Source organism: Stegastes partitus, unplaced genomic scaffold, assembly GCF_000690725.1.
Source record: "Stegastes partitus isolate 25-593 unplaced genomic scaffold, Stegastes_partitus-1.0.2 Scaffold1721, whole genome shotgun sequence".
Classification (NCBI taxonomy): Eukaryota; Metazoa; Chordata; class Actinopteri; family Pomacentridae; genus Stegastes; species Stegastes partitus.
In genome coordinates, this window is record NW_007579452.1 from 11,297 (window position 1) to 24,986 (window position 13,690).

The 13,690-nt window shown below is 43.5% G+C and overlaps 1 protein-coding gene across 1 annotated transcript; it reads right to left on the reverse strand.

The window, feature by feature from the left end:
• Positions 1 to 259: 259 nt before the first annotated feature.
• Positions 260 to 13,570, reverse strand: LOC103372257 (meprin A subunit beta-like). The gene is made up of 15 exons (XM_008301850.1): positions 13,529 to 13,570; positions 13,368 to 13,395; positions 12,551 to 12,601; positions 12,425 to 12,468; positions 11,160 to 11,238; positions 10,954 to 11,071; positions 9,781 to 9,959; positions 9,452 to 9,670; positions 4,804 to 4,953; positions 3,323 to 3,538; positions 2,809 to 3,065; positions 1,734 to 1,944; positions 1,433 to 1,609; positions 558 to 799; positions 260 to 398 (listed from the first exon to the last, which is right to left on the reverse strand). The coding sequence occupies exons 1-15, from the start codon at positions 13,568 to 13,570 to the stop codon at positions 396 to 398; spliced, it is 2,016 nt and encodes a 671-aa protein (XP_008300072.1). The 3' UTR covers positions 260 to 395.
• Positions 13,571 to 13,690: the final 120 nt, after the last annotated feature.

The following is a 13,690-nucleotide window of genomic DNA, read 5'->3' on the forward strand; positions in this document are numbered from 1 at the left end:
AACTACACACTGAATTTCTCTCAGCTGTAACAAACCCTCTCAACAACCTATAGAGTCTGCACCTTTATGGAACCACGGATAGAGGACTCAAGAAATTATTTTGTGCACTACAGCAAAGCTGTAATACCATAAATCCTAGAACAAGAAAGAGTCTGAATCTTTCACACTGATTTAGTCAGTATACCTGTATCACTGTAAACTTCTCGCCCTCTGCTGAGGAAGACGGTCGAATGCAAGAAACAAATGATTTGAAGACAAATCCTGTCAGAGATTTTATTTCTAACAAAGTCAGATTACACAACAACCCAATGAATTTGTTGTAGAGATCCGTTGACGTCATGTGTCCTCTGTTCTGCTGAGTCGGCTTCAAATCCAGCCTTTCCTTTCATTGCCCGTCACTGGGTAGAGAGAAGAGACGGTAAGTCTTTGTTCAGGTGCTCTTGTGATGAAAAACAGACACGTTTAGAGCTGGTTCTTTTTTGATTCAGACTCATTTGCACACTCAGCAGATAATTGCTGACACAAAGGGATTCGTCCTGACTAACAGTTCAGCTCACTTCCTTGAATCCTTGCATGTCGTCTACGATCACTTCCTCGTCACTCCCCCGCTGTCTCCTCCTCCTCATCCTCCAGGCGAACCCCACAATCAGCATGGAGACCACAAGCATGGCTGCCCCGGCAGATGCTGCCACAGCTGTGACCACTGTGGGGTTACCAGCAGCTCCATGTGGCGCTGATTCCTCTGCTGCCTTCATCTGACTGCGAGCAGCAGACTGAGGCTTCAACAGGTCAGATATATCTGAGAACAGACAGACAGACAGCCATCGTGACGTTTCAGAGACAGGATGATTTTAAATAGACACCGATGAGCCAAAACACTGATCACTCACAGAAGACGTGAATCATTATCTCACATGTGATTTTTGGCATATAATAGATGTTTTTTAAAGCTATTTTATATTTGCCTTTATTGTATTGGACAGTTGAGAGAGAGACAGGAATGTGGGGGAGACGAAGTTGCAGCAAAGGGCAATGAGCGAGATTCGAACTCATGGCCGCTGCATCGGGGACTATAGCTCCTGTACATGGGACGTCAGCTCCACCAGATGAGCTGTAACGGTGGCCCGGGATATAGTAGCTGTTAAGGGGAGACACTACAGACTAGCTGCAGTGCTGAGCTACCAACAGTGGTCAGAGGAGGGACAGATCATCAACTGGTGGCAGGGTTTTGGTGAACAAGTCCGATCTATTAAACCTCCATCTCCCAACATTCAAAACTTAAAGTATCTGCTGCTAACGCCTTGGTGAGCAGTTTCATCAACATGCAAAGGACTAACAGCCTATCAAGGAAGGGGTGATCTTTTTGTTCTGGCTCAGCAGTGTCAGCATGTGTAACATCTTCTAAACATCTAGTGTCTCAGAGACTCCACACCTTCCAGACTGAGGAGGAAGAAGGCATCGTCTCCTTTGATGAAGTTCCTGCTCTTCAGCCTGTCGTGGGTGATGAAGGCACTTGTTCCGTAGCCTGCACCTCGATAGTAGTAGCTGCCGTCAGACTCCGTCACTTTCGAGCCCACCTTCTGGGGATTGTCCCAGTAGTACTCGGTGCCTGAGAAACACAGGTGAACACAGCAACTCACTGAAGATCCAGTCGATGTGTGACAACAGAATGACTTCAGGAAGCTGTGGACGGTCAAGATTTGAACACTGCAACCTCTTCCCGTGTTTCTTACCATCAGAGGACATCTTGTTGGGATCAGTGGTGACCATCCGGTGCATACTCATGTGCTGCCTGATGTCAGACTGTTGATCCATCAGGGCCATGGTTGCCTGATGCCAGGGACATGGCCATTTGAGGTTGTGGTCATTGGGGCCTGAGGTTAGGTGGAAGTAGGTGGCCATCTTGCCTGGACTATCGCTGCGTCCATTTAGGTACACGCCGACCTGAACAAGTAGAACCATTGCCAGTACTTTTTTATTTTGCTTTGGATTATTTACAAAATTGTCGCAGCAGGGCTCAAATCTGTGAGAATCTTGTGGTTAGCTAATACACTGCTTCCCAAACAGCAATTCTGCAATCATGGATTAGTAAACATACAACAGGTAGGTCAGACGTAAAATTCTTCCACACGACAAAGCGGAGGGGTTGAGGTGCCTTTGTTTAGCCTTGGGGGTGAGATCCACAAATGACAATGCAATGTTCTGCTGGGAAACCTTGGGTCTTGGCATTCATGTGGATGTTACTTTGACGTGTACCACAGACCCAACACACCTCCCCATGGTGCTGGCCCTCCTCAACAGCCTCCCACAGCAGGACAGCGACCCCTACCACACACCAAAACCTACAGCTCAAGGATCCTGATTAAAACCTCAAGGTGTTGACCAGACCTCCAAACTTCCCGGATCCCAATCTGATGGAGGTTCACTCCGAAACCCACAGCACCCCGAGGATCCACTGCCAATGTTTGAGACGCACAGACACCAGAGGACAACCCCAGAGTGTCCTTAGCCTGATGGGTCAGAGCTGGTTTAGGGGCACACGAGAGACCTACACAATTTTAGACAAGTGGGTTTTAATGCAGGGACTGATTGGAGTATCCCAGCTATACAGTCATACCTCGCTGACGTCTGGTTGTATTAAGAGATAATCCTGCTGCTGAAGATCCTTTGCTCAACATTCACACAATTAATTTAAGTTGTGTGATTTTGGTTTTGTATGTTGTTGACCACGACCTTGATATTTGAACGTCCTTTTTTTTTTAACCTATCTAGAATGAAAGAATGAAGCTTTAAAAAAAAGCTGTTCACCTGGAAGGAGTAACCCGTTGGAGACAGGAAGCGAGGACTGTACAGTTTGCTTCCTGCTGGTGTGGTGGCCATCAGGTTGTTGATGTTGCGGATGCGCCAGATGTGCTGAGGGCACTGTGTGGACGACAGGTTGATGTCATCCAGAGATAGACCTCCTGTCGACGGACCGTTTCCTCTAACCGCCTCAAAAACCACTCGGGCCTTCTGGGTCACATCCAGGTTTACGTTATGCAGCTCCCAGGAGTCCATGACGCCTCCTGTGAAGAAAGCACAGAGACCAGTGATAACACGATACCCAATCATTTATTTACATGTTTAAATCGGGCACCAGCTTTAGATCATCTGTGTGGAGACTTTCCAAACTCAATGTAACCCTGTCGGATTCTGCTGGTGTTTGTTTGTTGAAAATGAAATTCACTGATACGACCACTAGGTGTCCCCAAAGCCAGAAACTTACGGCGTCTTGAATTGTAACTATTCATTACGACACATTGTGTAATATTTTGTTCGTTACCTGAGATGCTCTTGAAGAGCTTCAGTTTACCGCTGGGGTTGGAACCGTCATACTCCCGAACCCAGATGTTGAGGACATCGTCGGCTGAGCCAGAGTTATAGAGGAAGAACTGCAGACACTGAGCTCCAGGTTTGGGGTAAAGCCAGCGACTCTCCAGGAGAGCTCGCTCACCGGGCGGAGCAGAGGCCGTGCTGAAGTGCATGAAGAAGCCTTTCCCTGGAAGAAAACAACCAAACAGCCGGTGAGATTAGGCCTCAGCAGTCTGTCATGTTACAGCTGACTGCTAACGGGACGTTCAGCTTCGTATGAGCACCTGTAACGGTTGAATAATTGGTCAATAACTATATTTAAGAAATTCAAACTACAGGGTTTTATTGCTGCACTTGGGGAGCTTCCATCTAAATATAAAACAAATCTTTTAAGAAAATCTGCAAAAGAAAATGTAAATGTCTGTTTTCATCTCAGCATTATAGAAATATGGTATTTCTGTACATCTCATTAACTGTTTCAGTAAAACGTACGGACAGAGCCGCTTATTTTTAATGTTTTTTTTTTTTCTCACTATCTTCTGCAATGTAGAAGAAAACTGAAGACACCAAAACGACTCAATAACGCTCTCAGAGGATCAGACTGACAGCGTGAGTGTCTTCTTTTAAAACTTTCCTGGAAACTTTCTTTTGATCAGAAGACCTTCTCTTAACTGAGGTTATTTTATTTTATTCTTTTATATTTTACTTTGTTCTTTATGTATTTACTATGTCAGTTTGCTTGTTGGTTATTTTATGTTGTTCTTTGTATATTTGGTGTTTTGTCTGCTTGGTTTTATCGCCTGTGTTTTATCATCTGTTTTGTGTAGCATCCTGGGACTTGTTATAATAAAAGAGAACATATATTATTATCCTAGTAGGAGTTCCTGTAGTAGCAGTGGTCTTATGGGATGCTAACGACAGAACTTTGGTGTAATTGTTTCCATGGAGTTTGCATTTCTGTCACCAGCACAGTAACCAAAACAAACATGTTTCTGCTTTTTAGGGAATCAGTGAAAAAACACTTCCTCCTCCATCATTGTGATATAAATGGCCGACAGTTTGTTTCAGCAGTTGAGTTATTTTCCAGCTGACACACAGTAACTCCTTTCCATCATCAATAAATCACTCGTTGACCTTCAAACATCCAGCCTGTACTTTGTCCATGATGCTGTTGTAAATCATCTCAGCTGCTTTACAGGTGCACAACAACAACAACAACAACATGATGAGGTGAAGATAACAGACCACATGTTGTTTTTCTCTTCAGCACTAGTACCTACTTTACATTCCTCCTCACTTTTCAATCCATGATGCAGGTTTTTGTGAATGTACTGGATATTTTTGTGGTGTGATTTATTTATTTATTTATTTTTTGGAAACTTTCAGGCTTATAATAAAACTCCAGGAATCTGCAGCTCAGATCTCAGCAGCACCACACGTATCTGTGATCACCTTCACATTGTCCCATGTTGGTGAAGTCGGACTGAGGCCCTCCGGTCACAGAGCTCCGCTGCTCCCACTTTGCATTGCTGGGACCCTGAACCATCCCGCAGATGTTCTCCTCCTCGAAGTTACAGCTGTCCACGAAGGTTGAAGACGTGGCTGTGGAGAGGAAACAGTCCGTTAGAGTGAGAAAGCTTCAGTACAGTAGGCCAGGGACAATCTGTTCAATGATTTTTCAAGTGCAAAGTAGTCCTGGTTAAGGTGGACTGAAAGAGCTTCGTGCAGCAAATGAAATCAGGCGTCCATCAGAAAATCTAGTCAGTGTTTGTAAGGCCAACTCCAGGACGACTGAGGCCGTGGGGTTGTCTCATCTGTCTTTTAGTGGGTTTCAGTGAGAAGAGGGTTTTATCCCAACCAGACTTTTAAACCAATTCAAAGGTCAAGCAGGTGCATCAGCCTCATCGTATCAACAATCACTGATTATCTGATGAAAACATGTTATGTAAACGTTTATGACTGCAACACCTTTTATCAGCTGTGTTGTCACACTTCCAGCTTTTATTTGAGCTGCAGTCCGGTTGATACCAGGAACAAAGTGCTGATATCATACAGGATTGTGCAGCTTGATAACTTGAACACTGCAGACAAACAGCACAAGTGTGACCCGCAAGTACTGTGTGTCTACCTCATAAGCCTGAAAATAAACCTTTAATAAGATGCTTCAAATGCTGGTTTAGCTTGATAAATGTTAATCTGCTTATTAGAGATGGGTTTAGGTGTCTGCTTGTGCTTCACACACAATAACTGGTGCATGAAAAATAAATAATTACCTGAGCATTTGTGTCACCTCCAGTTATTTACAGCTTCCTCGGGCTCATTACTGAGGGCTGATTATAGATTATTGATGTACACTAGCATCAGCCTTTGCCAGATAGACTCTAACCCTGTCTTGCAGGCATCATTGTTTTTTATGATGTGATTTGGTTTATTGATTGTTCAAACACCTAAAGGACTCTTCCCTGCAGGTTTATTTAATCCATGTACTGCAGATCACACGTAATGTCTGGTGGCTTGTAAAGGACGTCGATATTTCAGTTTCTTTCCCGTGTTCATGCATTCACCTCAAGATCCACGATTCTCATGCAAGTTTTTCTCTCTACAAACTTTCAGCGAGATGTAAAAGTGGAGGATGGCAGAGCTAGTGGAGCCAACGATGCCTTCTCTCCTGACCTAGAGATCAGAAAATGAGATTTTATCATTTCATTTGTACTTCAGTGTCTGTTTTCATGTGTGTAGATTTTGTTGAGTGTCAAACAATTCATTTTCTGCACTTTATTGACTTTTTTTCCAGTTTTGTTTTTTGCTTTTCATTTTTCTGTTTTTTTGGGATCCTGCAGAACAAAACAGGCAAGAATTGGCAACTTTTCTGACCCCACTGAGAGAGAGAGAGAGAGAGGGCGGTTTGGTGAGAAAGACCAGAAGACGGGGAGATGAAACATAAGACTACATCTTGGACGACATCCTCGCTCAGATCTGGAACAGGGTGTTGTGCCAAATACTGATCACCACTCAGTCTGTGTACATCCACAGCTGCTTGTATGTGGATCAAACAGCCACAACATGCAAATGCACACAACAGCAGAAGGTTTGTCTTTGTGAAACTTTTCTTGTAACTGAATAACTGCGACCACAGAATCTTTATACTTTGGCCTGATGTTTAGACTCTACTAGAGATGCAATGAGTCCATCAGTTTGCTAACTGTTAAATTTATCAACAACTTTTTTGATCATTGATTAATTGGTTTGAGTAATTTTCTTGAGAAAAAATTCTCAGATTCCAGCTTTAAAAAAATGTAAAGTTCTATTGTTTCTTTCACTCTTCATGACAGGAAGCTGAATGTTTTTGGAGATGTAGGAGGACGTGATCTTTGAACTTGCTTCACTATTTTCTGAGATTTTACAAAGATTTTGACAAAGGGCTAACAAATTGATCCATAAAATAATTAACAGGTTGATCGACAATGAAAATAATGATGCATGACCAACATTTCATCCACCCTGTAGGGGCTACAGTCACTGTTTGGCAGGTGGAAAATGTCATCAAATGAGTTGAACTGGTCCTTTAAAGTTATTTCAACTGGTAAAAAAAAGACTGAATTGGTTCATGTAGAACACAGAGGACACATGAGGATAGCTGCTTGTGTGGACTAACATCAGTTTTCGGCACAGCGCGTGTTTAGAGCCTACAGACAGTTGGACCGCCGGTTCCGGTGACGCGGCCTTCTGCGCCTTCAGCCGCGGAACTCCGACCGCCTTCACCCGGATATAAAACGGAACGGACAGTAACGCACATCACGGCTGGTGTTTGGAGGAAAAAGTCCTTCTGATTCCCAGACTCTCCTTCAGCAGAAACATCTGTGCTGCAGCGCGTGTGAACTTTACGCACCGGCATCTACCGGCGCCGTGGAGTTACGGTTTCAGCCGTTTAACGCATTAAAACGAGAAGTCGGACTGAGCAGGTGGACTGTCGGCACCGGCCTCCATGGGAACCGATAAGGAGCTTTTCACTGCAAACATGTCGTATTTATAAAGAAACAAAGGAGGATGGAGTTCATCTTTAAATGATGGACAGCTCCGGTGAGTCTGATGGGTTTTTATGGATCTTTATTGGCCCAGTCCATCAGGAGCTTCTGGGTTTGAGTAGTTCTGTCTGTCCCCACAGTTTAAGCTTCATATATCTGTAGGAGAATTACAAAGATCATTACTGACTGAGACTGATTGTCCACATTTTGGGTTCTTTGGGTTCTTGCTGCTGCTGAGGCTCAGATTCAGTGGTCTTGGCTGGAGACTCTGTTCTGACCTGTTCAGTCCTGATTGTGTTATTTTTTTTTGCTGCCTTGGTGGTTCTGTGAGTGGATGTGGTTGGTTTTCTGGAGTTTGGTCTAACATTGATCTGCCAGCTTGTGGTGCAGCATCCTGTCGTCCTGTAGTTGTGCTTCATCTCTGATGGTCACCAGGTATTCAGGTCTCTACCAGTAGTGTATATATACACTTACTATAGTAACTCCTGTTGGTGTTGAAGCTCATGTTGATAAAAGTTGCTGTCATTGTGAATATCTGGTGGGTACACATGGGGCTGAACGATATGCAAGAAAAAATATTGAGATTATTTTGACAGGAGTTGTGATGTGAGATGATTTGTAGGCCAAGACATCTTAAACAAAAAAAAATGCATCCCCTGTGAGCTAGATGTTGCCAGATTGCTGTATGGATGACATGTACGTTGATTAAATGCTCAGCCTTGTTGTTTGAATGTCAGTAACATCCAGCCCTGTTGTCATGGTGAGGCCTCAGTGTCACATACATGTCAATGATGCTCATGTGGTCCAGACTTTCTTTAAGTCTGTCCATCGTTTGTTTCACGTTTTCTTGTTAACATTTATTTGATGATGTTGCACCACGTGGTGCCACCTGAAATCATTTCCATTGGATCATGTGCTCGTTGCAGTGTTTCTGTTGCAGCAGTCTCCCTGTACATTCTGTGCCCCTGTTGTCTGATTTTTTTCCCCTAATTTCTTGTGTTTCGTCTCCTTGCACATGTTTTATTTTATTTTTTTTAAATATATACAGAATATTGCAGTGCATTGAGCTCTGAGGGCCACCCTGATTAACTCACTTAAAGAGCCCATATTATGCACATTTAAAGGATTTTGCATTTATATTTGGGCTCTGCTTGCATATTTAGATGCTTTAATTTTCAAAAACCATAATTGGTTTTCTCCCACTGCGCATTGCTGGACCTCCTCTTCTTTCCCTCTGAAACACTCTGTTTCAGCTCCTGTCTCTTTCAGGCCTCCCTCCTGAAAAGCCCATCCTGCTCTAGCTAATCAGCTGGCCCCACGAAAATGTCAAAATGCTGAATACATACCGTAACTTCAGATCTCTGAGTACAGGGCTGCAGCTCTGGCACAAGCGAGGAAAAAATAGTGGACGGTGAGGCCGCTGCACTCAGCTTGTTTGAGGATGTGTTAAAGTAGCCGCTAATTAGGCGATATGCTAATGAGTTACATGATGATGTAGACGTGTAACGGCAGAAACTAAACACATCAAAATGAAGTCATCCTTCAAAAATGTGAGTTTTAACCTTAATGAAACAATTTGATGTTTATTCCAGACAACATATTATTTCAGTGTGTTTCATATGTTTTTTAAGTTGGTCGTTAGCGAAGTATTTGTTTTGCTAAGTATTATTTTTACACCTAATGCATCACGAGACAATTTTGGCAGGTTTTCACCACAGCTGCTGTCGTCCACTGTGACTGTGCCACTATGATTGCTCCCCTCGTCACCTCTGACAAACCAGTTCATGTCAAATGCATCTCTACTGGTGAACCAGGGCAGGAATGTTGCCACAGAAACTAAAATTAACCCGTAGTTATTGTGTGTAATACAGAGAGCTTTACCACTGACAGGCTCAACCAGCATTGGGTGAACTTGTTTTGCTTGAATGTAACAGAAGTTCATTCATCAGTCCCCAGAAAAAGTCCACCAACACCTAAGTTGATGAACTCTACAGGTACATACGTGCTGTCGCTCAGGGCTTCCCTCTTTACCCCACAATACTTCAAACATTGTGGTTTGTTCAGTTATGACTCACTGCAGTTGTAGAGGCGGTTGAGCTTGGTGAGGTCACTCGCACTGAAGCCCATCCTCTGACCAATCACATCCATGAACTGGGGGAGCTTGGTGACGATGGTTGGCTCGGAAGCGATGTTGAAGGACGTTTTGCTGTAGTGCATCACGGAACCGTAGTCGTAGGGAACGCCCAGGGCGCTGGACTCGCTGTCGTCGCGGGTTTTGAAGTTGTGTTCTTTACCTGAGGAAAACACGGAAAGGAAGGATTCAGCCTTTTGTTTTTACAAGAATGGAACCGCGTTGAAAGCCGCTGAGTAAACCCAGATACTGGCTTTGTGGACATGCTCGCACCAGGTTCAATCTGATCCCACACGATGTCGACGTAGTCATCTCGGTCAGCTCTGGACTGCTCGTGCCAGAAGCCCAGAGCGTGCAGGAACTCGTGCTCGACGGTTCCCAGACGGTCACAGTTGTTGCCAATGGACAGTTGCTGCTTCCCTTCGTGCTGGTTGCCTACAGAGGAGTAGCATCTACAGCAGGGGAACGGGAGACACTCAGAGGTTAAACGGTTGGGATACTCACCTGCAGCTCCAACTCAGCACCTGCCAGCGCGTCAGAGTGTTGACAGCACCGGGCGTTTGTAGAAAAAGTTAAAATCTGTGACCTCGTGTTCTTCACGACACAAGTTGTGGACGTTTTATTTTCCTGTGTCACATGTGTAATGTGCTGTAAAGCGTTATACAACATTATTTTCTATACGGACTCGGTGGAGCCGGGTGATAATTCCCTGTTGGGTTGTCACTACGTGGTGACACCTTTCAGCTTACACAAAGTCATTTGATCTGCTGTTGATGTAAAAATATCTGCACACATTCGCTGTGCAACCATTGAGCCTGGAATGCTTGATGAATAAAACAGTAGCTGCGCTTCCTTATAACAGTCGAATCAATTAAAAAAAAAAAGAAAAAGGGAATCAGACTTGTTTCCATGAACAGGTTTGGAGTGAAAAAACTAGATCAGTGTTTTTCTGTCAGTGAATCTCTTGACGATTTTATAGATCTGTTGATTCATCTACAAAAACATTTAATTGAATCCTCTTATTTTGACAAACTGTGTGTTGTTGTATATTTGCAGCACAGTGGAAAACTTAAAGAAAGGTTTACATATAAAACAGCAAAACTGTCGAGTCCAACTGGAAACTTCAACATAATAAAAATAGATCAAAAAGATTTAGGTAAGAACTGCAAACCCCCAAAAGATCCAAGTTTCAGATGGAGTCATTGACTGAAGCCGTAACACTGAGTGCAGCTGACCAGTGACTCGAGCGGATTGATGCCACGTTGCGATACAGCAGAAAAATATTTGTTCCAATGAGTTGAAGCCTTTAAGAAAAACGCCATGTGTCAGCTTAGAATGGTGACATCACCGATTATGCAGACGAATCGTTGCAGCCTTAGAATAAACTCGTCACAAGACACAAAAGAGTCAAAAACTACCTTCAGTGAACATCTGTCCTGGACTCACCCGCTGCCTTTGAACACAGAGATGTAGTTCTTCTCGCCGCTCCACGGTGTGAAGTCGATGCAGGTCTTCAGCCTGTACTGGTCGAACGCCTTCAGGATCACTCCCTTTGCGTTCATATCTACACGCCACCGAGTGCAGGACGAAGAAACGTTTAGAAAAGCGTCTTGATTTGGTTCATGATGAGTGCTGTTTTCATCACGCCTTACCCAGACTCTCCTCCAGGTAGTAGGGGATGGTTGTCGGCCAGCGGTACGCGTCCGATAATATGGAGTTTCTGCCGAGTGTCTGATGGAAATGAGGAACACAGCGACGTTTTAGAATGACCTATCACAGCGACAGGTTGATTCCTGTAGTGCTCATACAGTCAGCTGTTCTCTGTACGAGACAGACGTGTCACAGCTGATCAACTAGTTTGTCTTTGTATAAAATTGATTGCAGAAAAAATCAAGTTAATTGAACATTAAATCTTTTACATTCACATTTTTTTGATACTTGAGGCTACTTGTAAAAAAAAAAAAAAATCAATACAGTTTGATGGAAAATTTATCAAAGTTTTGTCACAGTAGCATAAATTTTATTGGATTTTGAGAAAACTGGAATAGTTAGGAGTCGACTTGTTGAGACAAACAGTCAGTGGCATGAACTCTCTCAGGCTGCTGCAGACGAGCAGCAGATGGTTTAATTCAAGTAGCATCAGTCAAAACTCTGTGACTCCCCCGAGGTTCTCCTGCGCCTGCTCTCTCTGTGGATGTCTCTGGATCTGGAGCTCCTGAACTACAGCCGCTGGCCTCACCTTCTGCATCCTGCTGCCCCACCATGATGCCTCCTGTTACCTCCACCAACTATGACATGGAATATTTCATTGGTCCATTTGAAATGGAGGAACAAAAGGACAATAACTTCTAATAACTTGTTTAACTGGACACTACATTGTATAATTCATCCTACATCCACCCAACCGGTGGAGGCAGATGGCCGTCCCTCCCTGAGCCTGGTTCTGTCGGAGGTTTTTTTTCGGTTTTCGGTTCCTTCCCACTGTTGCAGACTGCTGAAGCTTATAGGGAATCCAGATGTTTTGGATTGTTGGGTGTTTCTGCCTTGTTAAGCGCTATGAGATGACTTGTTGTTGTAAATATGCGCCATACAAATAAAATTGAATTGAAAAAAAATTGAATTGAAAACCTCGGACAACGTAGAAAACATGATGATACGTGACGTTAGTTTTACTTTGTGGTGCTTGTTTACTAAAATTAGGTGTGAAAAAGATGTTTGCACAAGAGCACAACAGGAACAACCAAATTCCTGATGGAGGTAGTTTTCTTTTCATGCATATCGAATGTAATTGAACTATAATGTCATATAAAATGTATTATCTCACTTCTAAACAATCCTTCACACACACAATCACAAACATAACTGGAGTACAGTCCTGGCTGAGTCCAGTATTAACAGCAGAGTCACATGAACTCACTTCATCCTGAACGATGTCTCCTTCCAGCAGGTCCATTCCTGCCGCTGCAAAGAAACATTAAGCTCATTGATGGAAGTCCTCACATTTTACTGCAAAACCAAACAGAAACACCACGAGTCAGCAAACCTTCGTTGATGTTGAAGATGTCCCAGTCGTGGCCTTCGTCGACGTCAGTTTCTGCAGGAAGGAAACGATAATAATGAGATTACATCACCATGAACTGTGACAAGATAAAAGCTGCGTCAGAATCTGAGGTTGTATTAAATTAAAAATGAACTAAATTATATTTAAATGATCTTAAAACACTGCTGTGTTGTTGCAGCCACATTGATCAAACGTCAACCAGTGGCTGCACAGTTCTTACACTTCATAAACAATAATGACTGCAATGTTGAAATGCTTCACTTGTTGAAACCTCCACTGTTGCAGATAAAGTCGCGTGGTTTCAGGTTGGGTAAAGCTGCCATTAGAACACCTCATTTCATTCTTTACACTGTAATGCAGTCGCTGATTGGAGACCAGAGGTGTTTCTGAGCACAGACGTCCAGCCTGCATGTAAGACGTTTAGGGAACATCTGTACATTTTAGTGTCTGATAAGCACTTTTATTTAGATTCTGAAGGTTATTTTGAGTTTTACTTTGAGGGAAATGTTTGTGCAATTAATATGTTTTGTCCCTAAAGTCAAGAATTGTGACTTTAACATAGATTAAAATAACTCTGATGATCTTTTTGGACATAATCTGCCTCAAATTTCTCCTCGTGGGACAATAATATGCAGCCCGGTGTGATATAAAGAAGGTCTCGGGACACCTTAAAGCATCATAGGTTCAGTGCTGCTGTGTGTAGAGTAAAGCAGGGCCTTGGATGTCAAAACAGAGTCACCAGTCATCTGAAACGTCCTTCAACAATCATCAACAACGAACATCGTATTACTCGACTCACCTGTTTCACCTGTTAGCTTGGCTGCCGTCTGTGTGGAAATGAGAAAGCACAATAATCAGTTGGTTCAACAGACTGACGTCCTCCTCAGTAGAGAACACCACACTAAAGCATTTGCAGCAGCCACGGTTCTGATTTATCCACATGCACGGCGCTACACTCACCGACGCCAGACCCAGGAGCACAACGATCCACCTGAGCACCATGACTTCAGCTGCAGAGTCGACCGACTGCAGCTCTGCAGGTTGTCGCTTTGTTTTTGTCCAAGACGTTCATGCAACATTCGCATGATCACTTTTATGACTCGGGAGATTACACAGATGTCT